At 43.2% G+C, this 26,989-nt stretch overlaps 1 protein-coding gene and 1 pseudogene across 26 annotated transcripts in view; one reads left to right on the forward strand and one right to left on the reverse strand.

The window, feature by feature from the left end:
- CADPS (calcium dependent secretion activator) overlaps positions 1-26,989 on the forward strand; it is a 519,152-nt gene that overhangs the window by 120,577 nt on the left and 371,586 nt on the right. For all 26 annotated transcript variants that reach the window (XM_070050647.1, XM_070050650.1, XM_051851510.2 and 23 more), the window contains exons 2-3: positions 5,701-5,814; positions 15,676-16,008. In XM_070050647.1, coding sequence (XP_069906748.1) covers positions 5,701-5,814; positions 15,676-16,008 — 447 coding nt within the window. The remainder of the gene's footprint in view (positions 1-5,700; positions 5,815-15,675; positions 16,009-26,989) is intronic.
- Positions 23,199-24,846, reverse strand: LOC100357999 (monocyte to macrophage differentiation factor pseudogene; annotated as a pseudogene).

Raw genomic sequence — 26,989 nt, forward strand, 5'->3', positions numbered from 1 at the left:
ACCTGAGCTTCCTCTGTCTTCAGCATTGCTCCTCCTGAGACCGGCACTTAGAACATGTGGTTTTGTCTCTTGTAAATCCCATTTTACACTTGCCCAGAATTCTGCAGTAAATTACAACCAGCCTGAGATGCAGTGGGAATTTTCAGGCCTTGGTTAATGAGGCAGACTGAACCAACAATACTTGAGTTGTTCCAGCAAACGCTGCCACAGCACTTTCTTCTGCAGTAATTACCTTTTATCTTCTTAGGTGTTCTGCTCTTGAAACTCAATGCTGCAATTTGGAATTCCAACCGCAATGCACAAGTGATTTCTTTACAAATGAAATGCTTTTGGGTGAACTATTTTGGGGGGGTTCTTTGTGGAAGCAGTTCACTGAAACCCATTTGTTTATTCAGAGTTGTACTGTCAGCTACTCTGGGCCAATTATTTCAGTTTGTTTGTGCAAGGTCGCTTTCTGAGTTCAATCTTATATAGGTCAGTTAACTTTACCTGGAGATAAACTCTGTCTGATGGATTGATTCTTAGACTGGCTGTTGTGTGGGGTGATAGGCAAAGTTTTTTTTTTTTTTGACAGGCAGAGTGGACAGTGAGAGAGAGAGACAGAGAGAAAGGTCTTCCTTTTGCCGTTGGTTCACCCTCCAATGGCCGCCTTGGCCAGTGCGCTACGGCCGGCGCATCGCGCTGATCCGATGGCAGGAGCCAGGTACTTATCCTGGTTTCCCATGGGGTACAGGGCCCAAGCACTTGGGCCATCCTCCACTGCACTCCCTGGCCACAGCAGAGAGCTGGCCTGGAAGAGGGGCAACCGGGACAGAATCCGGCGCCCCGACTGGGACTAGAACCCGGTGTGCCGGTGCCACAAGGTGGAGGATTAGCCTAGTGAGCCACGGTGCCGGCCTAGGCAAAGTTTTTATTCACTCATTCAGCTGGCAAAGGATGCTGAAGATTCAGAGCTGAATGTGTGATCTCTGACAGAACTGTAAGGTCTGAGGTTCTACCTTGGTGAATTTATAGATCTAGATCCTAACTCTGAGCCTGCTATCCATTAGCATCTGGGAAAGGAGCACATGAACTGAAATTTGAAGTTACGTAGGAAATTTTGCTGTAAGAAGGCATTGCCAAGGAAATAGTCTATGCATTGGCTTAGTGATGAGAATTATTCATGATAGCAAGACACATTTACTGCACAATCTCTAGTACCATGCAGACATCATATGAAGTGAGGACTGTTCCCACTTTGCAGATGAGAAGATTGAGGTATAGAAAGTTTCATCATTGGCCCAGTGAGAGAGAACTCTGCAATCAACTAAACAGTGACTATGTTTGTTATTTAATTAGTGGAGGAATAAATGATAAATATGGACTGGCAGGTGGCAAAGCATAGTCTTAAAAATTATTCCACCACCAGGATCCATGCCCTTAATTTTCCTGAGAACTCCAAGGTTCAAGGGACAGGTGCACTGCTTCGCGTGGCTTTGTGATATGTGATCCATGAACTTGACAAATGTTAATGTTCCTGAAGATTCTTTGCATGTTGAGTTTTAGAGTCTGTAATTTCTCTCCTGGAAAATGGTAAAACATAATGTTAGGCATTCTTGTGTATGCTCTTTGCCCTGCATCTGGGCTGCAAGTTCACTGAAGACAGGCCCTTATGTGATTTCCCTAGGGCCTGGCACTGACTGAGGAGATCAGGGGCTGAGTGAGTTGTGTTGACTACTGAATCCTCGGGGCCTTGTGCAGGGCTGAGCGCACAGGAGGTACTCTGTAAATGTTCCTTGAATAAATGAGTACTGTGTTTATTTAATGAAAGGTTGGAGAGATAATGAATTTGGCCTGGGTCAACAATGAATCTTGATCATTCAGATGGTGCGCACATAATTTTATTTAAATTACTTAAGTGTTTAAGACAAAAGCGAGGTTTATTGGTCTCCACTCCTTCTCCTGTCCTGGTCCACCATCCTGACCACAAACTCACACCATTCTGATAGTAACCCAGTCCTGGGAGGAATTCTGAACTCTGGGACAGCTTTGCTTGGCCCTGTACTCTAAGGATGTGTGACCTAGGTCACTTTATTCTGGCCTGCTTAAAAGAAGTTCATGTTACAGTACCATTTTTATGAACAAATCAACTGCACATCATATTTTCCTTCTAATTCTTCCAAGCAAATACCAAATAACTAATTTCTCTCTTCACTTCCACTTACACCAAGATCCCCAGGTCAGAACAGAAAAGCTTCTGTGACTTAGAAGTTAGTTCTGTCTTTGCTGTAGGCCCACTCTGTCCAGCTCTTTACCTGCCATCTACATCTGGTTACTCAACACTCTGCTGTGGTTACTCTGAATTGAGATGTGTTGTAGGGGTGAAAAATACCAGACTTCAAAGACACAGCAGTAAATGATGGTGAAATATTTCATAATCATTGGTGTAATGGATACATGTTGAAATACTTTGGGCATGTTGGGTTAAATAAAATATATTGTAATTAATTTCATCCATTTAATGCTTTAGAATGTGGCTAACTAGAAAATTTAAAGTTACACACGTGTGGACTAGCAGTTAAGTCCTCACGTGGGGCCCTTGCATGCCATTTTGCAGTGTGGGTTTCCCAGTTTCCTGCTAATGCGCACCCTGGGAAGCAGCCTATGATGGCTCAAGTGCTTGGATCCCTGCCACCCACATGGGAGATTTTTACTGAATTTCAGATTCCTGGCTTTGGCCTGCCCAGTCATGGCTGTCAAAGGGACTTCGGGGGAATGAACCAGCAGTCAGAAAATCAATGTCTGTCTGTCTCTGTCTCTCTCTCTCTCCTCCTCTCCCTTTTCCCACCTCCCCTCTCCTTCTCTCTCTCTCTCTCTCTCTCTCTCTCTCTCTCTCTGACTTTCAAATAAATAAATACTTTGAAAATTACACACCTTCAACATTGGTACTCTCGAGGTGACAAATATGAATCTGATAAATACATAATCATTTTTATCTGCCCTGACTCCACTCTTCCCCAGTTTCCTCAACATTGCAAAAATCAATGAAAGTACACAAGCACCATCTGTGTCCATTATCAGATGCTCTGCTTTGTTTCCTTTCTTGACTGAATCCAAACTCAAGCTGTGCTTGAGTCCCCCATAGCTTTAAAATGTATTTCCTATTTGTATTGACTAATGGTAAAAATCCATTTAATTTTATATAGAAGCCCATAATATTTAATTGAAAGATAAAACTGTATGCATGCATTGTGGACAACCTGGTGTTCTGGGGTACCTATCCTTACACTGCAGAGTGGTTAAATCTAGCTAATTTATAAATGTATAACTTGATGTAGTTATCATTTTTGTGGTGAGAACCTTTAATATCCACTTTGCGTTTTTCAGGAATACAATGTGCCATCATTAACTTAGTCATCAAGCTGTGTAATAAATTAGGAACTCATAATTTTGGGAAAGGATGCATATTATGTCATTGAAAAGCTATAACTATCCTGAGACAGTGAGGAATTAGAATTAGCAGTGTTCTCCTAGTGAGAAAGCTCAACAAGGAAATAAAGTGTACTTACTTAAACCCAGCCCTGTTCCAGAAAGGCTTTTAACTTTCTAGTCAACCTGAATACAGGTGACTTGTCCAGGATGGCACAGTGGCATGAAAGCAAAAAAGTAATTACAGAAATGTAAGAAGACAAAGTCATCTTTTTGACTTTTTCTATCAGAACAGTAGTTCACAAATACAGTGTTTCATTATCAGCGATGAAAAGAAACTGTTTTGGAAAGGCTCAATTTCTTTAACTTTTTAGGGAGCAGAATTTTACCTGACTTCTTATATGACAATGTTCAAAAAGTTCATGAGAAGATGGAAATGTTTACTATTCTGGGCGTTACACAACATGCTCCTGTGTATCAAACATGGCACCACATAAATGCACAATTTTTACATGTTGGTGAAACATAAAAATTATTGAAAAAAGTATGTATTTTTTAAATTTATACTAAAAAACTGTAAGTTTCAAGACATTGTGTACCCCAGTATTTCTTTATCTTCATTTTTCACAAAATTCTTAAAGTAACCATGTATAAATTTTTTTAAAAATTTATATAATTTTGGCCGGCGCCGCGGCTCAACAGGCTAGTCCTCCGCCTTGCAGCGCTGGCACACCGGGTTCTAGTCCTGGTCGGGGCGCCGGTTCTGTCCCGGTGCCCCTCTTCCAGGCCAGCTCTCTGCTGTGGCCAGGGAGTGCAGTGGAGGATGGCCCAAGTGCTTGGGCCCTGCACCCCATGGGAGACCAGGATAAGTACCTGGCTCCTGCCATCGGATCAGCGTGGTGCGCTGGCCGCAGCGCGCCAGCCGGGGCAGCCACTGGAGGGTGAACCAACGGCAAAAGGAAGACCTTTCTCTCTGTCTCTCTCTCTCACTGTCCACTCTGCCTGTCCAAAAAAAAAATTTTATATAATTTTTAAATATAAATCAGAAGTACTGAATGCAAGTCTGACAGTATCTTTTGTATACTTTATGCATTCATTCATTTAGGAAGCTCTCAAGTGAGTGCCTACTTAGCAAGGTATGTCAGACTACTTCATATATTTTTTTTTGGAGAGGCAGACAGTGAGAGAGAGATAAAGGTCTTCCTTTTCCGTTGGTTCACCCCCAAAATGGCCACTACGGCCAGCATGCTGAGCTGATCCAAAGCCAGGAGCTTCCTCCTGGTCTCCCATGGGGTGCAGGGCCCAAGCACTTGGGCCATCCTCCACTGCCTTCCCGGGCCACAGCAGAGAGCTGGCTTGGAAAAGGGGCAACCGGGAAAGAATCCGGCGCCCCAGCCGGGACTAGAACCTGGGGTGCCGGCACTGCAGGTGGAGGATTAGCCAAGTGAGCCGCAGTGCTGGCCGCCAAACTACTTTAAAGACCAGTGCAATGGTTTGTTTGCTGTCAGATGTTTAACAACCATCTCTTTATTTTTAAAATGTATTGTTTTTTATTTGAAAGGCAGAGAGAGAGAGATCTTCTATCCACTGAATTATTCCCCAAATGCTAAAATACCCATAACAGCTAGCACTGGACCAAGCCAAAGCCACAAGCCTGGAACCCAATCCAGGTCTCCCAGTCAGCATCACCAGCTGATTCCCAGGGTGCGCATTAGCAGGAAGCTGGAATTGCAAGTGGAGGGAAAACGAGCCCAGGCATTCGAACATGGACCGTCAGCATATGAAGAGTTGCCGTAATAGCTGCTCCAGAGGCCTGCCACTGTGGCCACACACAGAACCTGTTTTGTAGCTTTGTAGCAGTTCCCAGTGGTCTCCAAACAGTCCTGCATCGGCTTGTATCAGCTTCTACTGTTCTGATAGAGACATCACTGCATGTGTATTTGGGGAGAAATGTGTGGCAGCACCTGTTAAATGTGATTTCCATCAGACAGATATCACAGATCTAACTAGCTTCTAATGCAAGCTAAAAGCAAAATGTGGTCCCATCATCGGGAGGCAATGAATTTGAGTATTAAAAATGTACAACCTTTGTTTTTAATTCAATTTAGCTGTAAGTCACATGATTTTTAAATACTGCATGATTTGAACACTGGCTCACAAAAGTTCCTGCTCTCACAAATCTGTACCAGCCAACTCCAGCACATCCCTGAGCCTGGAATTTGCAGGACCAAGACATCCTGACTGTGGTCTAGAACAAGGCCTCACTTTCCCCTCTCTCTCTGTTCCATGCAGATCAGCAAACAGCAGCTGCAGACTGTCAAAGACCGGTTTCAGGCTTTCCTGAATGGGGAAACGCAGATCGTGGCTGACGAAGCCTTCATGAACGCCGTCCAGAGTTACTACGAGGTAAGAATCATCACGCGTGAGCAGGCCAGGACTGCCCCAGCTCAATGCTGGTATTCTGAGCTATTGGTCGGTGGGAACAACAGCATTGGGTTGTACAGGACTATCCCTCCTAAGACTTGGTTCCAGTGTTGAGGAATGACTACATATTGCAATGGGGAAAACACTTGTCTTCCAGCTGATTCTTAGAGTAGGCAATCTGTTGAGCGTACCTTAAGAGTTAGATCCTGTTCATATTCCAATTTTTGCTGCTGCAGAGGCTAATGCTCAAAGAGATTAATTGGTCAAGGTCACACAGATGCTAAATGTTAAGACCTGAGTTATAGCCATCTCTAAGGGATGTGAGCGCTTCCCAACAAATGTGGCCTCACTAGCTTACTTAGTCTATAAAAATGCTGCTGTAGATTCTTTTCTGGAGGTTACACTTCTGTCCAAATTGAGTATTCACCTTCTGCAAAGGAAAGAGCAGGTCCTGAGAACATGTCATCGATAGTTAGAAGTCATAGGTAGAACTTGGTGGTTTATTTGTCAGTAAACTGGATTTGGAATTCCACAAGTATTTGTAGATTCTTCAGCATCCTTTCTCAATGTGTATATTGTCTCTTGTCTGTGCAGCATTCATGAAGTAGACATATCTTCCTTTGCAGTGTTTTCTTTTTAAATTTTACTTATTATTTGAGGGGCAATGTTACAGAGAGGGGGAGAAACAGAGACCTTTCATCTGTTGGTTCACACCTCACATGGCCACAAAGGCCAGAGCTGGGCCAGGCCAAAGCCCACATGAGTGCTGGAGCCCAAAGACTTGGGCCATCTTTTGCTGTTTTACCAGGCACATGAGCAGGGAGCTAGATTGAAAGCAGAGCAGCCAAGAGGACTCAAACTAACACCTGCATGGGATGCCAGCATTGCAGGCCACTGCTTAACCTGTTACACCACAATGCCTGCTCCCTTCAAGAATGATTATCTGTTCTTTGAAAAAAAACTATATTAATCCATTTTCTTGTAGGGCAGATAAACATTGTCTGTATTTGGAATCCAGATGTTTTATCCATTATCAAGGCTGGATTAAAGCCCCTACAAAGCAGTTCCTAAGCACTGGAATCTCATCCATCCTGCTATATGCAGTCTGAAGTACTGAGGCTCAGCTCTGAAGGAGGGGAATCCAGCACAGTCGGATTTCCTGGGAACTCTTCACCCATTGTCTTTGCTCCTTCATTCATTTCTTAAATTATTCAGCAGCAAATGATTTCAAAACAAGCATGTTGGTGTTTCTGCTTAGCTGGTGCTCAAGCCACATATAGGGATGCTTCAGAAAGCTTGTGGAAAACTGGAACTAAAGAATGTTAATTTTGTTGCAAAAAAATTTGAAATGCATGCAATTGTTCATAATACACATTTTCCTTGGATTTTTTTTTTTTTTTTGAGACCCCTTTGTACTTGGTCTGCACCTTGGGCTCTCCAGCCCACCATAGATGCTTTGAATATGTTAATTGTAGCCTTTGTGCAGAGGTGGTGACTAAGTAACACAGTCATTCCTGTTTGCAAAAGTAATTGACTCCTTTTTTATCATGGGGACAGTGGAACAAAATGTCAATGAAAATTTTTTGCTTTGCCATTTTCATTTTATAGTAAAGAGCCTTTGTGACATTTGTTAGTCCAACCATAGATTCACTGTTTTGAAGAAAATATTTTTGTATGTATGTATGTATTTTTTAAAGATTTTATTTATTTGAAAGTCAAGAGTTACACAGAGAGAGGAGAGGCAGAGAGAATGAGAGATCTTCCATACACTGGTTCACTCCTTAAATGGCCACAATGGCCGGAGCTGGGCTGATCTGAAGCCAGGAGCCAGGAGCTTCTTCTGGGTCTCCCATGTGGGTGCAGGGGCCCAAGGACCTGGGCCATCTTCTACTGCTCTCCCAGGGCATAGCAGAGAGCTGGATCGGAAGAGGAGCAGCCAAGACTAGAACCGGCATGCTGACACTTTAGGCCAGGGCGTTAACCCACTGCACCACCGCGCTGGCCCCATGTATTCATTTATTTATTCATTTATTTGAAAGAGTGACAGAGAGAGAGGGGGAGATAGAGAGATCTTTCATTCATTGGTTCATTCCCCAAAATGGCTGTAATGCCCAGGACTGATTGAGGCTGATGCCAGGAACCCAGAAATTCATCTGGGTCTCCCATGTGGGTGGAAGGGGCCCAAATACTTGGGCCATCTTCTCCTGTTTTCCCAGGCACATTAGCAAGGAGCCAAATCAAATGCAGAGTAACCTGGACCCAAACCAGCACTCTGATTAGAAATCCTAGCATCCTAAGCAGCAACTTAACCTTGGACATCACAACATAGGCCCCTTAGACTCCTGTCATACACTATTTTCCCGATGAAATTCCTGATGGATCTGCTTTACTTGTCAAGTTCGTTTTCATGGTTGTCCAAATATAAGCATTTTTAAATTTTGCAAATAACACCCATTATTGCCAATGAGCATCACACATGCTGCTTGATCTGATGAGATACAATTTTTCAGCTGAATTCCACGCAGAGGAGAAATGAGATTTGGAATCAAAGTGATACATGGCAGCAAATGACTTGAATATGCTTAACAAAAAAATTTTGTTAAGAAGCCGCCTGGGGAATGTGGTTAATATCCCCCATTTTTCAACTTTTGAAAGCTGATGGGAGAGTAATGAGAGAACCCTTGTCAGAGCAGGCAGACCCTTCTCAGTAGTACTCCATGTTTAGAGTCATTCACCAGAATTTATAAATTTGTAGATTGCAAATCTTAATTAGAAAGCTCATTTGACTAATGATATAAATTAAAAGAAAGTACCATTTCTACCTATTAATTAAATTTGAAAATTGATAGTCATCAATGTGTTAATGAGTGCCTGGGAATTGCCATTTTGTGTGTAGGGATTCTGATATTGGCTAGTTTATTGGGAAGGAGTTGGTTTTAGTCCAGTGAGGATGCTGAGTGTTTGATGTGAGGGTTTCAATGACCTAGGCAAGAAGCTGTGCTGTGGGTGAGGCACCTACTGTCTTCATCATTGCACCTTCAGAACGTCTTAGGTTCACTTTGCCAGGGAGGTCGAATCCTCTGAAGCAAAGACCTTCAATCCAGGAATCAGGACTAATGTTTTCCTGGTGAACCCACCAAGTGAAAGAGATCTTCCTCGCTGTGATGTCAGTCACCTGGCTGTGATGTCAGTCACCTCTCTGATATCATTCAACTACGGTGGAGAAGCCACTGGCTCTTCTTTCCCCCTCTGTGTATCCCTGGGAGCCTCTCTGTTGGTCATGACTCATGGTATTACAGGGGACAGACAACTAATTCAAATTGGCTCAAGCCTCACAAGAAATTTATTTCCTCAAGTAACTTAACATTCCAGGAATGGGATCCATGGCTGGATCCAGAGACTCCGAAGGCTCCAGCAGGATGTTCAATTTCCCCCATACTTGCACTCTGCTCTTCTCTGTTTTGGCTTTGTTTTGGGGCACGTTCTCTCCCTGCAGCAGGCACTATCAGAGGAGAGAGAGAAAGAGAGAGGAAGAGGGTGAGGGAGAGAGAGAATGCTGAGAAGCTCAGCCAAGGCCTCAGGATGACTTGGTTGGGCTGACATGGGCCGTGTGTCTGTCCTGGAGCCAGCACAATAGAAGGGAATAGAGGCCGCCGCCGTGGCTCACTAGGCTAATCCTCCGCCTTGCGGCGCCGGCACACCGGGTTCTAGTCCCGGTCAGGGCGCCGGATTCTGTCCCGGTTGCCCCTCTTCCAGGCCAGCTCTCTGCTGTGGCCAGGGAGTGCAGTGGAGGATGGCCCAAGTGCTTGGACCCTGCACCCCATGGGAGACCAGGAAAAGCACCTGGCTCCTGCCTTCGGATCAGTGCAGTGCGCCGGCTGAGGTGTGGCGGCCATTGGAGGGTGAACCAACAGCAAAGGAAGACCTTTCTCTCTCTCTCTCTCACTGTCCACTCTGCCTGTCAAAAAAAAAAAGGGGGGGGGGCGGGGAATAGAGGACCAAAGAGTTAAAACCTGGGACTAATGCTACTGTGGTACCTGACTAGAGGATCAGCCCAGTGGAGCCATTTGCAGTGAAAGTGAAATGATTTCCCAATAAGAAGTTAGGGTGCTTTTTACCAAAGTAAGGGAAATGTAGGTTTGGCAGACAAAACTAAGATATGCTCCTTCTCAGTTTTCTCCCTCTCTCTGACACACACATTAGCACTCACACACATACGCATGTTCTACCCCACAACTACTTAGTGGCCTTGAACCAGGAGGATAACAACCCATTCTCAAAGCATTGGTTCCAAGGCGGAAAGCCAGGCGAGGAAGGGGCAGATGGCAGCATGATTCAGAGGATGAGCTCAGTGTCCGACAGGTGGGGCTGAATTCTAGTTCTGCTGCATGCTGGCTGTGGGACCTTGGCTGGGGCTGAACCACCACCCACTGTGCCACAACACTGGCTCCTTTGGTATATGTCTGGGCATTTACCATGCATATATACACATAAAGATACTGGATTTCTATATTAAGGTAGAAAACCACTACAAGGATGGCCCACTTTTTTTATTTAGTACAGTTGTCAGTCACCTTCCTACTGCTCCAGAAATCACACATATGACACACTCTTACACTTACTCACACACCTTGTCACTAGGGTGTCCTCGGTCCAGCGCCGTGCTCCAGTCCACCAGCCACACCTCACCCTTAACATGGGAAGGCTCTTGTTTAACAATGTGTCAAGGAAGAAAAATGTACTTTTAGATCTTTTATTTGTTTAAAAGGCAGAGCAGCAGACAGAGGAAAAGAGAATTCCATCCACTGGTTCAATGGCTGAGGCTGGACCTGGCCAAAGCCAGGAGACTGGAATTCAATCCAGGTCTTCCACATGGGTGAAGGAACCCAGCTACCTTAGCCATCACCTGCTGCCTCCTATGCTGCGCGTTAGCAGGAAGCTGGGTCAGAAGCTGTTTTGGGGACTGAACCTAGAACTCCAGTGTGGGATGCAGGCATCCCAAGTGGCAGTTCAACCCACTGTGCCACATGCCTGTCCCCAAAATGTCTTTTCGGTGACTACATGGTATAAAACAGCAGCTCCCTTTTATCACATGCATGCCCTATTGTCAGCAACATGCCAGTTGGTATGCATAATCACATTGGATCCTTACCAAGGTCCTACAAGCTAAGATTGTTACGGTCCCGTTTTAAAGGGAAGACAGTACAGGCGGCTTACGTTGTTCCAGTGACAAAGGTTGCAGGCTGTAGAGCTAGGATTTGAACCCAGGTGCTCTGACATCAGCACACATGCTGATGTGGCTACATACAAAGTGGCTATTCCTTCTGTGATTTTTGTACCATTTGTTATTATTAGCCATCAGGTTTGTCTGAGTTTCTTTTTCCTCTTATTTTCTCTAGCATCTAGGGTTTTTTCTTATGTACTTGGGAACAAGATGCTTTTTCAGAGCGGGAAATTTTCTCTCTTGGCTTCTCAGCCTATCGGCAAAACAGGGGACCTGAATCAGCCTCACCCTGTAACATGTGCAGCCACCAGGTTCCAAAGGGTTTCAGAAACAACTTGAGGTGGGTTGGCTGTGGTCATGGAGGGAAGGGCTGATGGATGAGGTCAGCTGTTGGATTGACTTTGCCTTTCACAATCCCATATTTGTTGGTTTATCTCCCGTCTCTCGTTATGACCTGTCTGGAAGTTGGCAAAGAAGAGACGATTTATGGACATGCCTGCATGGAACTGCGCCTGGGGTTGCAGTCTCTTGTGACAGACCCTGAACAACAAAAACAGAAACAAACAAACAAAAAAATACAGATGGGAGCTCCCAGCACAGATGATTTGCAATGGCTGCTCAGGAGATACATAAGCACTTAGTGTCTGGATTCATTACAGAATGAGTCTGGCCCTGGCCTCCATTCCTGTTTTGACAGATGAGACGCCAAGACTGATGATGTGCCTGGAAAATTAGCTTCCTGCTGCCACCTTCTCTCCACATGGCTTTCTTGCCTCCTTTTAGTCCTTCCTCTTTGCTCAAGCATTGGCCTCCTTCCTCCGCAGTCTTCACATCCCACTCATCTCCCATTCTTCCTGGGGCCTGGGAGTCATAGCTTCCCTCCGGATCAAGCCATCTGCCCAAAGTCTTCTCCGTTTGATCCTCATCAAAGAAAGAAGGTTGGATTAACCTCATGTTAGTGTTAGGGTTAGGGAGGTTAAGTAGTTTATCTAAGATTATCCATTGCTAGATAGATCAATATTTATTGAATGGCTGCTATGTGGGAAGCAGGTAACATGTCCAGGATTCATGGGTCACCTAGGCAGGTATGGACACCAGCTGGAGCTACAATGCCAGCATCCTATTTCTTACCTCTTCTTTTCAGCTCCTATAGAACATTTAGCCTAAGTCACATGTTTTTGAGAGACCAGTATATTGTACCTGCTGGTTTTACCTTTTTATCTTTATCCAGACAGTTTTACCCAGTAGGGTCTCTGCCAGGGCAGTTGGCTTTGTTCTTATCATCCACATATGCACTAGCAAATCCTTGCTGAACTATGTGCCAGACAGCTATGTGCCAGAAACGATCTTAGGCACTAAGAAGAAGTATTAGAAAAAAAATACAGATACATCCCTGCGTTCCTGCAATATATAGTCCAGCTGGAGATTCAGATGTTTTCAAAAGTCACAAGAACAGGCCGGCGCCGCAGCTCAATAGGCCAATCCTCCGCCTTGCGGCGCCCGCACACCGGGTTCTAGTCCCGGTCAGGGCACCGGATTCTGTCCCGGTTGCCCCTCTTCCAGGCCAGCTCTCTGCTGCAGCCCGGGAGTGCAGTGGAGGATGGCCCAAGTGCTTGGGCCCTGCACCCCATGGGAGACCAGGAGAAGCACCTGGCTCCTGCCTTCGGATCAGCACAGTGCAGCTGGAGCACTGCGGCCATCGGAGGGTGAACCAACAGCAAAGGAAGATCTTTCTCTCTGTCTCTCTCTCTCACTGTCCACTCTGCCTGTGGAAAAAAAAAAGTCACAAGAACAAGGACAAAAGGCAGCTTTGGAAGAGAAGAATAAAACAGTTTATAACTGGGGCACACTCCAGCTTTTTGGGACACTGGTGTGGACAGATGTGGATAGAGTGTAGCTCCATTGTAGACTGAGAATTTCTGAGTCACCCCTGATGTTCATGAGAGCTGACAGCGAAGAATTCACCTCTTTGCCTCCCCCCACCATCAACATCGTTTACTTGTCCTCCTACAAGTTCCTCTTCACCTGCCTCCCTGCCTATTCTCTGACACTTTCCCATAATAACAACAGAGAATATGAACTTACCTGTGCCCTGTCCCAGCTTAAAACCAATTGTGGCTTCACAGTGCCCTTAAAATGCAGACCAGCAGCCTGAATGCCTCCTCCCATGCCCTTGGCCAGCTGGCCTTTCCCACCTACCTCTATCAGTCACTCCACGTCTTATTGCCACAGTCATGTTGGCTTCTCCCAATTTCCTCAGGCCCTCTGGGTCTTTTCACACATAGCTTCTTCTCCTTGAACTGCAGTTTGACTTAACTCTCTACCTATCCATCTTTCATGCATGATGTCAACGGTGTTGCCTTTCAGGAGGGCTTCCTTGATCACATAATTGAATAGATTCTTGGGTATAGGCACACTTGGATTCCAGTACTTCCATGGACAGCACTTATTCTAGATTGTAATTCTCTTTGTATGTGACTATTAGGATGATGTCTTTTGAATTCCATGAGAACTGAATCTCTGTTTCCCCCGCCATTGTATCCCTGGCCCCTAGCACCGGGTCTTCTACTTAGTATGTATACATATGGGATCATGAAGAAGATTATAAACATTGCAACCAGAAAGGCCATGCCCAACATCTTGTGGTTTGACTTCCTCAGCAGACAGAGCAGCAGTTGGAGAATCAGAGAGGGAAGGTGACTCAACCAAGATCAGAAGGCAAGTTTGTGGCAGAGCTTGCCTGGGATCATGGTTGACAGCTCCTGCCATGATGCTCCGTGCCTGTCTAGTCATTCACTCCATCTGCCTCAAAACGTTGGTGTTCTCTGAGATTCAGACCCATAGGTTAGGCTACTATGGTGTTAGATGTAGAAATCATCCACATTAGAATTTACTTTTGCTCAGGGAAATTCTTTAGCTCCTTAAAGTTCATGAAGTCTGAGGAGTCACTTGAAACTTTTCTTCTGTAAGTGATTTTTCAAATGAACATTAAGGTCTCAACTAAGTAGCAGTTCCCAGTGGTAGGGAATAGGCCACAGTCTATGCTATGAACCAGAGCCTCTGATCTCCTTTCCAGATTAGTTCATTAAGTCAACAGCCAATGGAGGACAAGTTTTAAACATCTCTCCACCCCAAGAGTGGCTTGTGGTTGAAGCCCAAGGCAATGAGATGTCCCCGAGGTGCCCAGGCTATGCCATCTCACAGTCAACAAGGGCATCCCCCCAAGTCTGACAGGGGAATGAACAACTACTTTGCCTCTTGAGGGATGTTGATGCATCTTTTGAAGTGTAGCGAGGACCCAGCTCAGAAGTGTCAGATGTTTGGTTTCTCTCTATGACTGGGAAGCAGCAGCTTCCCTGCCTTGCCTTGTACTCCAGAGCCATGTAGTCTGTGTAAACTTCCACATGGTAGGCAGTGGAATGGAAGTGATGTATTCTCAATAGATGGTATGGTCCCAGGCCTCAGGCAGAGCAAATAAAACAACCAAGGGTTCTCCTCCCGTTGGAGGAGCCCCTCGGGAAAGGAAGTAATCAGGGTGAAGTGCAAGACCATGCATTTGTAGTGGGACCTTTGAGTTAACAAATGCAAGTCCCCTCTGCTTTCTGGAGTCTTGGTTTTCTCCATCTACAAAACAAAGTTAACATACACCCATGTTCATGGTTAATTCACTTTCCAAGTGCCAGGTGCTATACTCAGGATGGGAGGTACTGTGGGAAACAAGGACGTAGTTCTTGCCCATGTAGAATTTGTAATTCAGAAAGTGTAAACCCATTTTACTGGATACTTCATAATATCATTATTGGGATTACTTGCTTATTGTTGGGTTGCAAAATGAGATGCAAACAGTGAATACTAGTCAAGTGCTGCATGATAGACATCAGAGCAAGTGTTTTCCATATAATAACAACTCATGCGGTCCTTCATGTAAGTCAGGCACTGCTTGGAGTGCTTTTCATGTAGTAACTCATCTTACAGTACCCACAGTCTAGGGGCTGTTACGATCCTCATTTATAGGCAGGAGCACTGAGGCACACCGTGGATAATTTGACAGGAATCACACAGCTATTAATTGGCAGATAAACAACCCATGTGTCCTGAGCCCAGGGTCTGTATTTTCTACCTACTCTCATGAAGTAGCAATCTCATGTAATCCTTGTGGTTACCCAGTTAATACGTTTGTCCTTCCTTATCCATGATGCTATTTCCTTATAGCATATTGTTTTCATTGTTCTGTTTGATCAGTTATTGTCATTAAACTGTGACTATGCCTAATTAATTAAACTTCATCATAGATGGATATGTACTGGAAAAAATATACAGCATGTATGAAATTGGGTAACACCCGTGTCTTCATACATCCACTGGAAGTCACGGAACATGTCTCTCACAGAAGGGGGGTGGTAACCGTATGTTGATTATTCTCATTTTACACATCCGGACATAGAAGCAGAACATGTAAGTGACTGGTTTGAGTCTGCACAGCAAGAAGAGGTGGCACAGGATGTGATCCATCACACAGGATGTGCCTCTGTAGTCAACAGGAGAGCTTGACTTAGTACCTGGACCCATGGAACTGATCCTTCTGTGGCTGACTGTGTGTCTTTCCCGTTCGTGCACAGGTGTTCCTGAAGAGCGACCGTGTAGCCCGCATGGTCCAGAGTGGGGGCTGCTCTGCCAATGACTCACGGGAGGTCTTTAAGAAGCACATTGAGAAGCGGGTGCGCAGCCTGCCTGAGATTGACGGCCTCAGCAAGGAGACTGTGCTAAGTTCTTGGATGGCCAAATTTGATGCCATCTACCGTGGGGAGGAGGACCCCAGAAAGCAGCAGGCCCGGATGACGGCCAGCGCAGCCTCTGAGCTGATTCTGAGCAAGGAGCAACTCTACGAGATGTTCCAGAACATTCTTGGGATCAAGAAGTTTGAACATCAGCTCTTGTACAATGCCTGTCAGGTAAGGGGTCTGTGACATGGTTTTTCTCACCTGTGGGTTAGCAAGTCTGCCTTGTGACTTCTGTGGGCCACTTGATTAAAATACACACACACAGTCATATAGAAAGTATATTTTCTTGCTGATTGGTTAAAAGGTTAATATACTCCAGACTAGATTATGTTGATGCTTTTCTTCTGATTTTAAAAGAAATTGAAATATTGTTCATGAACTCTTAAATAAGTCTTTATTGGGCCTTGGTACTGAGTTCATTTTATCTAATAGACAAGTTGATTCCTGTCCACCAGAAGTGCTAGAAATCAAAATATTAGTATTTTAAAAATTATGGTTCTGCTTTTAAAATAGACAAAGTGTGTATTAGTTCATGAGCCTGCTATTCTTCACCTTAGGAGACAGCTGAACCTAATTGACAATTATGATTTTAAATAGACAGCTTGCATAAGCCTGAGTTTAATCGTACTGGTGTCTTAGTCGCCCATATCGTGTGAATTTCAGCAGGGTCTACAGGAAAGAACTGAGGCTTTATTGGGACTACTCCAAATGGCCTGTGTTTCCTCTGCAGCAAAAGCTTGCGGGGAGAGGGGTTATCTAGCCTGGATCTTGAGTTCCTGCCTGCCTTTACCATCATATTCATTCATTCAACAAGAACCTACGTTGTGGACTTTGAAAGTTTTAGTATAACTTGGGAGCTTTTTAAATTATTTACCTGTTCTTTAGGTTATTGGATATAGCCACATCTAAAGCTTCCTTTTATGTGATTTCATTAAGTCTATTCACTCTACTTTAATAGTATGACTCTACTTGTCATCTTAGTAACTTGTAAGCTAGTTTTTTTTAATTATGAAAACAGCATTATCTAGACATTAGACTTATTTTAACATGTGTCATAAGTTCATGCATTCACTTTTCTGTTCATTATTGTTATTTTTCCCAGAAATCTTTTATTTAAGTTATACAAACTTTATGCATTTCATAAATACAATTTTAGGAACATGGTGATTCTTCCCACCCCACCTGCCCTCCTATCCTTCTTCCTCCTCCCTCAACTATTCCCATTCCTATTGTTTACTAACATCTGTTTTCAATTAACTTTATACATATAAGATTAACACTATACTAAGCAAAGAGTTCAACAGATAGTATGAGAAAAACTGTTCTCAACTGTGGGAACATTTTTTTAGTGTGGTTTCCCACCTTATGTTATATAGTATTATATCACCACTGTTAGATTTGCGTCACAGCCTCGATTATTATTTTCTACTGCCTAATGATTTATTTTCATCTCTTTACTGTCAGTCCCAACCTCCCCGCTTAGCCTTAGGGTGGTGGAAAAATTACCTATGCCAGTTCCTCAATATTCCCAATGTAGGAAATAATTCTTTGACACTTAATAAGTGCTCCATAAGTGTTCATTGACTCCATACATGGATAATGGTGAATTATTTTGATTAGTAGCAGTAGATGCAGTCTTGTCATAAACTGTTGTATCTCACAGAGTTCTGGAGGTTTTAATAAATAGGAGTATGTTAAGCATACCACAATATGCTACATACATGACATTCAAAGATATTCTGAAATCTTATTTTCTTCTCAGCCAAATTCAGTTCAGAATGCTGATTGCCAGCCCAGAGGGAGAGAGATTTGTTGGAGGAGTCAAGGAGTTTGAAATCTGAGTCCTCGCATAAAGTGAAACTTAATTATTCTTATTTAAAATAGTTCTGCATCCCATGTGGCATTTTTAGAGTGGGGTAGGCAGGTGGCATTAGACTCCTCCACCACCTTCTCCATCACAATAAGGTATCATACCTTCAAAGGGAGTGACAGTCATCCACCTTGGTTATAAGCAAGATTCAATATTACAGTTCCTAAGCCTGGATTTTGGTTAGCTTTTTATTACTTTAACCAAAATAACTTTGAAAAGTTCTTGGGAAGGAAGAGGCTTATTTCAGCTTACAGTTTGGCAGCTCACAGTCCACAATCAGGCTGTCTGATTGGTCTGGTGTCTGGAAGCTGACACTGGCAGAGTGTATAGAGGGAAAGTCGCCTGGTGAGCCAGCAAGAAGAGACACACAGGAAGCAGCCTTTTCTACCTTGTCGTCTCACCTTGTAAAGCCATTGTTTGATCATGAGGCTCTACCCTACAAGTTAGTCCAATCCAGTCACTTCCCAGAGGCCCCACCTTCAGCTGCCATAATTAGAACAAAGCTCTACCCCAATCCATCAACCATTAGTATTAATCTTTTACTCTTGGATTAGTCTTTGGGATTGAAGCATGTGCTAGAACTTGAGGAGCCAAATCCTACCCACTCCTTAAGAGCCTGCTAGGCACAAAATTATTCTAGGGTTTAATTTTTCAATCATACTAGCTTATTGAGCATATTTTCTGTACTTGCTCAGTATCAGCATCATTGCAATAAACCCATTGCTGTGAATAGAGTTGAATTGCAGAACACCTTTCTCTTAAGAAATTAATTAATTTTTATTCATTTGATCTTCACCATCTTTTCCATGAGTTAGAATAAAGTAGAATAATATTAAAAAGTAAAATCCTCTCTCCCCTGGGTGGTAGTAGTTCCCATAACCAAAAGAGAATTGGAAGAAAGAAAGGAAAGTACTTCTTGGGACAAAGATATTTAAGTCATTTAGTATTTAATCTCTTAACTCAATCCAGTTATTCTTCCAGGGTTTCATATCATCAGCAATTAAGGGAAAGGATATACAAGAGTAATTTCACAAAAGGAAAAATTCAAGTGAAAATATGTAATTTTTTTTGGTTTTTTTGTTTTGTTTTGTTTTGTTTTGACAGGCAGAGTGGACAGTGAGAGAGAGAGACAGAGAGAGAAAGGTCTTCCTTTGCCGTTGGATCACCCTCCAATGGCCGCCGCTGCAGCCGGCGCACCGCGCTGATCCGATGGCAGGAGCCAGGAGCCAGGTGCTTTTCCTGGTCTCCCATGGGGTGCAGGGCCCAAGCACCTGGGCCATCCTCCACTGCACTCCCGGGCTGCAGCAGAGAGCTGGCCTGGAAGAGGGGCAACCCGGACAGAATCCGGGGCCCCAACCGGGACTAGAACCCGGTGTGCCGGCGCCGCAAGGTGGAGGATTAGCCTATTGAGCCACGGCGCCGGCTCGAAAATACGTAATTTTAAAGTGAATAAAGTATGATTTTCTTCATTGTATAAATATGTAAATATGCAAGTCTGATTTTTCTTCACTAATCTATGAATGTGTTGGTAATTGATAGAAATATTTTAAGAGAAGAAAGGTAACACTGGTGATGAAGATATATCACAAATTTTGTAGAAATGCATATTCTCATACCCTACTGTTGGAATAGTTTTTATTATAACTTTTCTGTCACTTGTTAATTTGCTGCAAAACACTTTTATAATGGGCAAACCATTTGAACTAGCTGCTGCTCCTCTAGAAATTTGTTCTAAATAAATGCTCAGTATTTATTCAAGAGTCTAAATTCCAGAGATGTTCATTGCAACCTTTAATATGCAGTGAAAAGCTGGAACCAGGAATTAATTAATCAGATTTTGATTTAACCACATGACAGAATAATCTTCATCCTACCGAAGAGGTGTTGAAGAGAAAAGCCTACTGCTTTGTGGGAAAATGTACACTAGTTTTGCTAAGTGGAAAATCTGGCTATGAAACAGAATATATGAGTACAGCTCTATTTTTGGGGGGAGAAGGGTATAAAAGGACCCCACAAAATTTTAACTGTGCTTTTCTTTAGGGGATAGCTTTATGGTTGATTTTTATGGTTTTCATCAGTGTTTTTCTGTGTCTCCAAATTTTCTGCCTTGAGCATATAGTTATGTTATAAATAGGAACAAATATCAAAAATCTCAATGATGAAATAATAGAAACAGCAAAATAACAAAAATTTATCTTCTGAATGGTTTTCTAGACTTCAGCTGTGAACATGCCACTTTTATGACTTTTACCATTTCTGAGTACCACCTGCTTGATTATGTCTATAATATTTTTATTAAAACAACTCTGCTCAACTTTTTAAAGCCATCATATCTTCACAAGTAAAACTGTATGAAATCACAGCTAGGATGTACTAGTGGTTTTTTTTTTTTTTTACCTTTTATTTAATGAATATAAATTTCCAAAGTACAACTTATGGATTACAATGGCTTCCCCCCACCATAACGTCCCTTCCACCCACTTCCTCTCCCATTCCATTCACATCAAGATTCATTTTCAATTATCTTTATATACAGAAGATCGATTTAGTATATATTACGCAAAGATTTCATCAGTTTGCACCCACACAGAAACACAAAGTGTAAAATACTGTTTCAGTACTAGTTATAGCATTAATTTACATTGGACAACACATTAAGGACAGAGATCCCACATAAGGAGTAAGTACACAGTGACTCCTGTTGTTGACTTAACAATGTGACACTCTTGTTTGTGGTGTCAGTAATCTCCTTAGGCTGTAGTTATGAGTTGCCAAGGCTATGGAAGCCTTTTGAGTTCCCCAACTCCAGTCTTAGTTAGACAAGGTCATAGTCAAAGTGGAGGTTCACTTCTCCCTTCAGAAAAAGGTACCTCCTTCCCTCCTTCTTTGATGGCCCATTCTTTCTACTGGAATCTCACTAGCAGAGATCTTAAATTTAGGTTTATTGTTTTTTTTTGTTTGTTTGTTTGTTTTTTTGTTTTTTTGTTTTTTTTTTTTTGGGCAGAGTGTCTTGGCTTTCCATGCCTAAAATACTCTCATGGGCTCTTCAGCCAGATCCAAATGCCTTAAGGGCTGACTCTGAGGCCAGAGTGCTGTTTAGGACATCTGCCATTCTATGAATCTGCTGTGTATCCCGCTTCCCATGTTGGATAATTCTCTCCCTTTTTTATTCTATCACTTAGTATTAGCAGACACTAGTCTTATTTGTGTGATCCCTTTGACTCTTAGACCTATCAGTATGACCAATTGTGAACTGAAATGGATCACTTGGACTAGTGAGATGGTATTGGCACATGCCACCTTGATGGGATTGTATTGGAATCCCCTGGCACATTTCTAACTCTGCCATTTGGGGCAAGTCCGACTGAGCATGTCCCAAATTGTACATCTCTTCCCTCTCTTATTCCCACTCTTATATTTAACAGGGATCACTTTTCAGTTAAATTTAAACACCTAAGAACAATTGTGTGTTAATTACAGAGTTCAATCAATAGTATTAACTAGAACAAAAAAAAAATACTAAAAAGCATAAAGTATTACATTGTACATCAACAATCAGGACAAGGGCTGATCAAGTCATTGTTTCTCATAGTGTCCCTTTCACTTCAAAAGGTTTCCATTTTTGTGGTTGGTTAGTTGTCACCAATCAGGGAGAACATATGATATTTGTACCTTTGGGACTGGCTTAATTCACTCGGCATGATGTTTTCCAGATTCCTCCATTTTGTTGCAAATGACTGGGTTTCATTGTTCTTGACTGCTGTATAGTATTCTATAGAGTACATGTCCCATAATTTCTTTATCCAGTCTACCGTTGATGGGCATTTGGGTTGATTCCAGGTCTTAGCTATTGTGAATTGAGCTGCAATAAACATTAAGGTACAGACAGCTTGTTTGTTTGCCATTTTAATTTCCTTTGGGTAAATTCCAAGGAGTGGGATGGCTGGGCTGTATGGTAGGGTTATCTTCAGGTTTCTGAGGAATCTCCAGACTGACTTCCATAGTGGCTTTACCAGTTTGCATTCCCACCCACAGTGGATTAGTGTCCCTTTTTCCCCACATCCTCGCCAGCATCTGTTGTTGGTAGATTTCTGAATGTGAACCATTCTAACCGGGGTGGGTAAAACCTCATTGTGGTTTTGATTTGCATTTCCCTGAATGCTAGTGATTTTTTTTTAATGAATCCAAGTAACAATTTTATTCTAGTCTACAGCACAATTTTTACATACATTTTAGTGGTTTTGACAATGTTACTTTTGAGCAAACTTCAAATGAATCCACAGAAAATTAATATATTAAACATGAAATATGCACAGTAAAACAACAGGCATCCAGATGTTCAGAATCATGCAGATAGGGGTGATCTGCTTGGTGTTGTCACCGGGTACCTTGCCTACTTAAGAATTCACCAGCAAATATCAGTTCATATGTTCTTCATTCCAAAGTAATTCTCCACAATCAGAGAGTTTTGAATATATACACACACAAAAAAAAACCTTCTTTTAAAGCTACATCAGTACAAAATTATCAATTAATAAGCTTTATCATAAAACCAACAATTGCATTGATCAAGCCCATTCCTGGAAAATGGGTGATATCGGCACCCAATCTAAAGGCAAGGTTATTTCGTTTATTAAAACACCAAAAGAGAGATTAATCAATAAAACTGATATGTTAATCTTAATATAAGACACTGAGGGAAAACTCAAAATAATATATAAATATCACTCCACTGAGGCAGGACATAACCCATGTACTACAGACACAAGTTTCTACTAATCACACAATGCTTTAAATATTTTTTTATGAAAAAAAAAATACAACCTATATTAGGAGATGCAGAGGAAAGGTAGAAATGTGGATTTACACATCTAGTTCCATAATTTAAAGTGAACATCAAACTGATAATATAAAGCTAAGTGACAATGACTTAACTGTTGGGCACCAAGCAGGCAATGCCACCATTCAGTGTAACTCATAATGCTCTTTAGGAGCCTTCAGCAGACGGCCAACTCCACAGCACTACCCTAACACAGACAGAATGTTCACCTGCTCTTGAAAGAGACCCTGAAGACAACATGGCAAAGGCATTGAGAGAAGTTGGATCTTTTGAAAAAGTTTTTTTTTTTTTTTTTTTGACAGGCAGAGTGGACAGTGAGAGAGAGAGAGAGAGAGAGAGAGAGAGAAAGGTCTTCCTTTTGCCGTTGGTTCACCCTCCAATGGCCGCCGCGGCCAGCGCGCTGCGGCCGGTGCACCGCGCTGATCCGATAGCAGGAGCCAGGAGCCAGGTGCTTTTCCTGGTCTCCCATGGGGTGCAGGGCCCAAGCACCTGGGCCATCCTCCACTGCACTCCCTGGCCACAGCAGAGAGCTGGCCTGGAAGAGGGGCAACCGGGACAGAATCCGGCGCCTCGACCAGGACTAGAACCCGGTGTGCCAGCGCCGCTAGGCGGAGGATTAGCCTAGTGAGCCACGGCGCCGGCCAGAAGTTAATGATATCAAAATACTTCTCCATCACTGGTAAACCAAACTAGGTCAAGTTTATGGCCCAAAGCAGCACTGAATTCAGAGTTAGAGGTTGGCAGAAAAGTTTGGAAAACTGCAGTTTTCAAAATTGGCAATATCTCCACACTTAATAAGACTATCAGAAGAGGTATAATGTTTGTTCGTCTGTGGAATGTAGACTGCTGCAAAAATTCACAATGTGAATGAGGAGCCGCAGAGATGCGCTTCAATGAAATATTTTTAAAAAATTTACAAAAAACTGAAAGTTTCTATTTAAAAAAGAACCATGTTATTCCAAGATGAAACATGGTAAAAGTAGTGTAAGTTCTGTCCATGATTCTTTACACACTGAATGGGAAAGTGATAGAAATAATTTTTTTTCTTAAAAAGGAAGCTTTGTTATTGCACTGACTTTAACAACCCGACCTAGTAATTTAGAAAAACCATGTAGTAAAATCTGTAAAATTAAAATACAAAATTCTGGTTTGTAAACATCAGTTGGCCAAGTCTATTCAGAGTCCTTCATGATAGTGGAATGGAATGGATAATTCACTATTTGCTGTGAGGGGGAAAATTCGAGAACACAGCTCTTCTATACTTTCACAGTAATTAATATTCAAAAGACATAAAGAAAGTCAGTGCAGTTGTCTTCTTCTTCCTCTCCCTGTGCAATTTTCAGCTCTTACCCCACTCCCAAGTGCCATCACTGAGATAATACTGGCTTGGAGACCCACTACACTCTGGTCATAAGTGTCGCACAAAGTCCGTAGGACTTCGGTAAAGGTACTTCCAAATGGCATAGTAATGCACCGCAGCTGCCGTGGCCACAAACAGGTGCCAGATGGCATGGACAAATGGAATGATGCCATCGCTCTTGAAGAACACAACTCCCAAGCAATACATTAAGCCCCCACAGGCAAGTTCATGCAGTCCGTCGGTGTTAGTCATTGATGTCACCACCAAGGCCGGGGAGAATCCCATTGTGAGATAGAAAAAAGGCTCAACCACATTATACTTTTCATGGTAGAGAAACACATAAATTATTCCTCCAGCTGCCATGAGCCAGATAAACCAACGCATATGAGATGCCAGGGGTCCAAGTTCACGGAGATTTAACCTCAAGTGGCTCTTTTTCCATGAGACGATGTGAAATACTGTGGAAACAATGAAGAGGGCACAGAGGCCCATGCCATAAATCCATGCTGTTATCTTTTCCCAGCAGTCGTCAGACAGTCGATGGAGGAGGGCACTGCCCACGATGGCCGGAACAATGAGGAATGCATGTGTGTAACAGTTAGCAGCGTGTTCATAGCAAGTCGGTTTGTAGCGGCCATTGGCGGGGGCTCGATGGTTCATGAACCGCTGGAATCGATTCTTGAATCGCATTGATCCTCTGCTCCTCCTCGGGGACCGGGAGCTCCATCTCGTCAGCAGCCGCGGCGGGGCGCGCGGCCCTCATGGGCTTCAGCTACTCCGGAGGCTGCCTGGGTGCCAGGCAGAGCCCTCGTCCGGGCAGGGCCAGAGTGGGGCCAGGCCGGGGGTCGAGACGCTGCCGGGGCCAGACCAGGCGGCTTGGGGGCGGGAGGGAGGCCACTTAAACGGCCCCGAAGCCTCCCGCCTCCCGCCTCCCTGGCTCCTCCGCCCCCGGGCGCCCCGCTAGTGATCTTGAACATTTTTTCATGTGTCTGTTGGCCATTTGGATTTCCTCTTTTGAAAAATGTCTATAGAGGTCCTTGGCCCATCTCTTAATTGGGTTGTTTGTTTTGTTCTTGTGGAGTTTCTTGATCTCTTTGTAGATTCTGGATATTAAACCTTTATCGGTCACATAGTTTGCAAATATTTTTTCCCATTCTGTCAGTTGCCTCTTCACTTTCCTGACTGTTTCTTTTGCAGAATAGAAACTTCTCAATTTGATGCAATCCCAAATGTTAATTTTGGCTTTGACTGCCTGTGCTTCCGGGGTCTTTTCCACAAAGTCTTTGCTGGTACCTATATCTTGCAGGGTTTCTCCAATGTTCTCTAATAATTTGATGGTGTCGGGTGATAGATTTAAGTCATTAATCCATGTTGAGTGGATTTTTGTGTAAGGTGAAAGGTAGGGGTCTTGCTTCATGCTGCTTCTGCATTTGCATATCCAGTTTTGCAGCACCACTTATTGAATAGACTGTCCTTACTCCAGGGATTGGTTTTGGATCCTTGATCAAATATAAGTTGGCTGTAGATATTAGGATCAATTTCTGATTATCTCAATAGATGCAGAGAAAGTATTTGATAAAATACAACACCCTTTCATGATGAAAACTCTAAGCAAACTGGGTATAGAAGGAACATTCCTCAATGCAATCAAAGCAATTTATGAAAAACCCATGGTCAGCATCCTACTGAATGGGGAAAAGTTGGAAGCATTTCCACTGAGATCTGGTACCAGACAGGGATGCCCACTCTCACCACTGCTATTCAATATAGTTCTGGAAGTTTTAGCCAGAGCTATTAGGCAAGAAAAAGAAATTAAAGGGATACAAATTGGGAAGGAAGAACTCAAACTACCCCTCTTTGCAGATGATATGATTCTTTATTTAGGGGACCCAAAGAACTCTACTAAGAGACTATTGGAACTCATAGATGAATTCGGCAAAGTAGCAGGATATAAAATCAATGCACAAAAATCAGCAACCTTTGTATACACAGGCAATGCCACGGCTGAGAAAGAACTTCTAAGATCAATCCCATTCACAATAGCTACAAAAACAATCAAATACCTTGGCAGCCGGTGCCGCGGCTCACTAGGCTAATCCTCCATCTTGCAGCGCCGGCACACCCGGTTCTAGTCCTGGTCGGGGCGCCGGATTCTGCCCCGGTTTCCCCTCTTCCAGTCCAGCCCTCTGCTGTGGCCTGGGAGTGCAGTGGAGGATGGCTCAGTGCTTGGGCCCTGTACCCCATGGGAGACCAGGAGAAGCATCTGGCTTCTGCCATTGGATCAGCGCGGTGCGCCGGCCGCGGCGGCCATTGGAGGGTGAACCAACGGCAAAGGAAGACCTTTCTCTCTGTCTCTCTCTCACTGTCCATTCTGCCTGTAAAAAAAAAAAAAAAACAACAACAACAAACCTTGGCATAAACTTAACCAAGGACATTAAAGATCTCTACGATGAGAATTACAAAATCTTAAAGAAAGAAATAGAAGAGGATACCAAAAAATGGAAAGATCTTCCATGCTCATGGATTGGAAGAATCAATATCATCAAAATGTCCATTCTCCCAAAAGCAATTTACAGATTCAATGCGATACCTATCAAAATACCAAAGACATTTTTCTCAGATCTGGAAAAAAAGATGCTGAAATTCACATGGAGACACAGGAGACCTCAAATAGCTAAAGCATTCTTGTACAACAAAAATAAAGCTGGAGGCATCACAATACCAGATTTCAGGACATCCTACAGGGCAGTTGTTATCAAAACAGCATTGTACTGGTACAGAAACAGATGGATAGACCAATGGAACAGAATAGAAACACCAGAAATCAATTATTTTTAAAATACATAGTCAAGTGAAACATAAGCATTGCCACAGGAACTCTTCAGCCCTTGGCCCTCTTAAACCATTGCACACCACCATGAATGGGTGCAATGCAGGCTAGAGGCAACTAGTTTGCTGACATAGGTTGATGGGACACAGCTCTCTGATGCCACTTCCCAAGATAGCCCAAGACTGATCAGAGCAGCTTTCACAGTAGTGTGCAGAGCCAGCAGCAGAGTAGAGATAACAATTTACATATACA

This window comes from Oryctolagus cuniculus, chromosome 10 (assembly GCF_964237555.1).
Source record: "Oryctolagus cuniculus chromosome 10, mOryCun1.1, whole genome shotgun sequence".
Lineage (NCBI taxonomy): Eukaryota > Metazoa > Chordata > Mammalia > Lagomorpha > Leporidae > Oryctolagus > Oryctolagus cuniculus.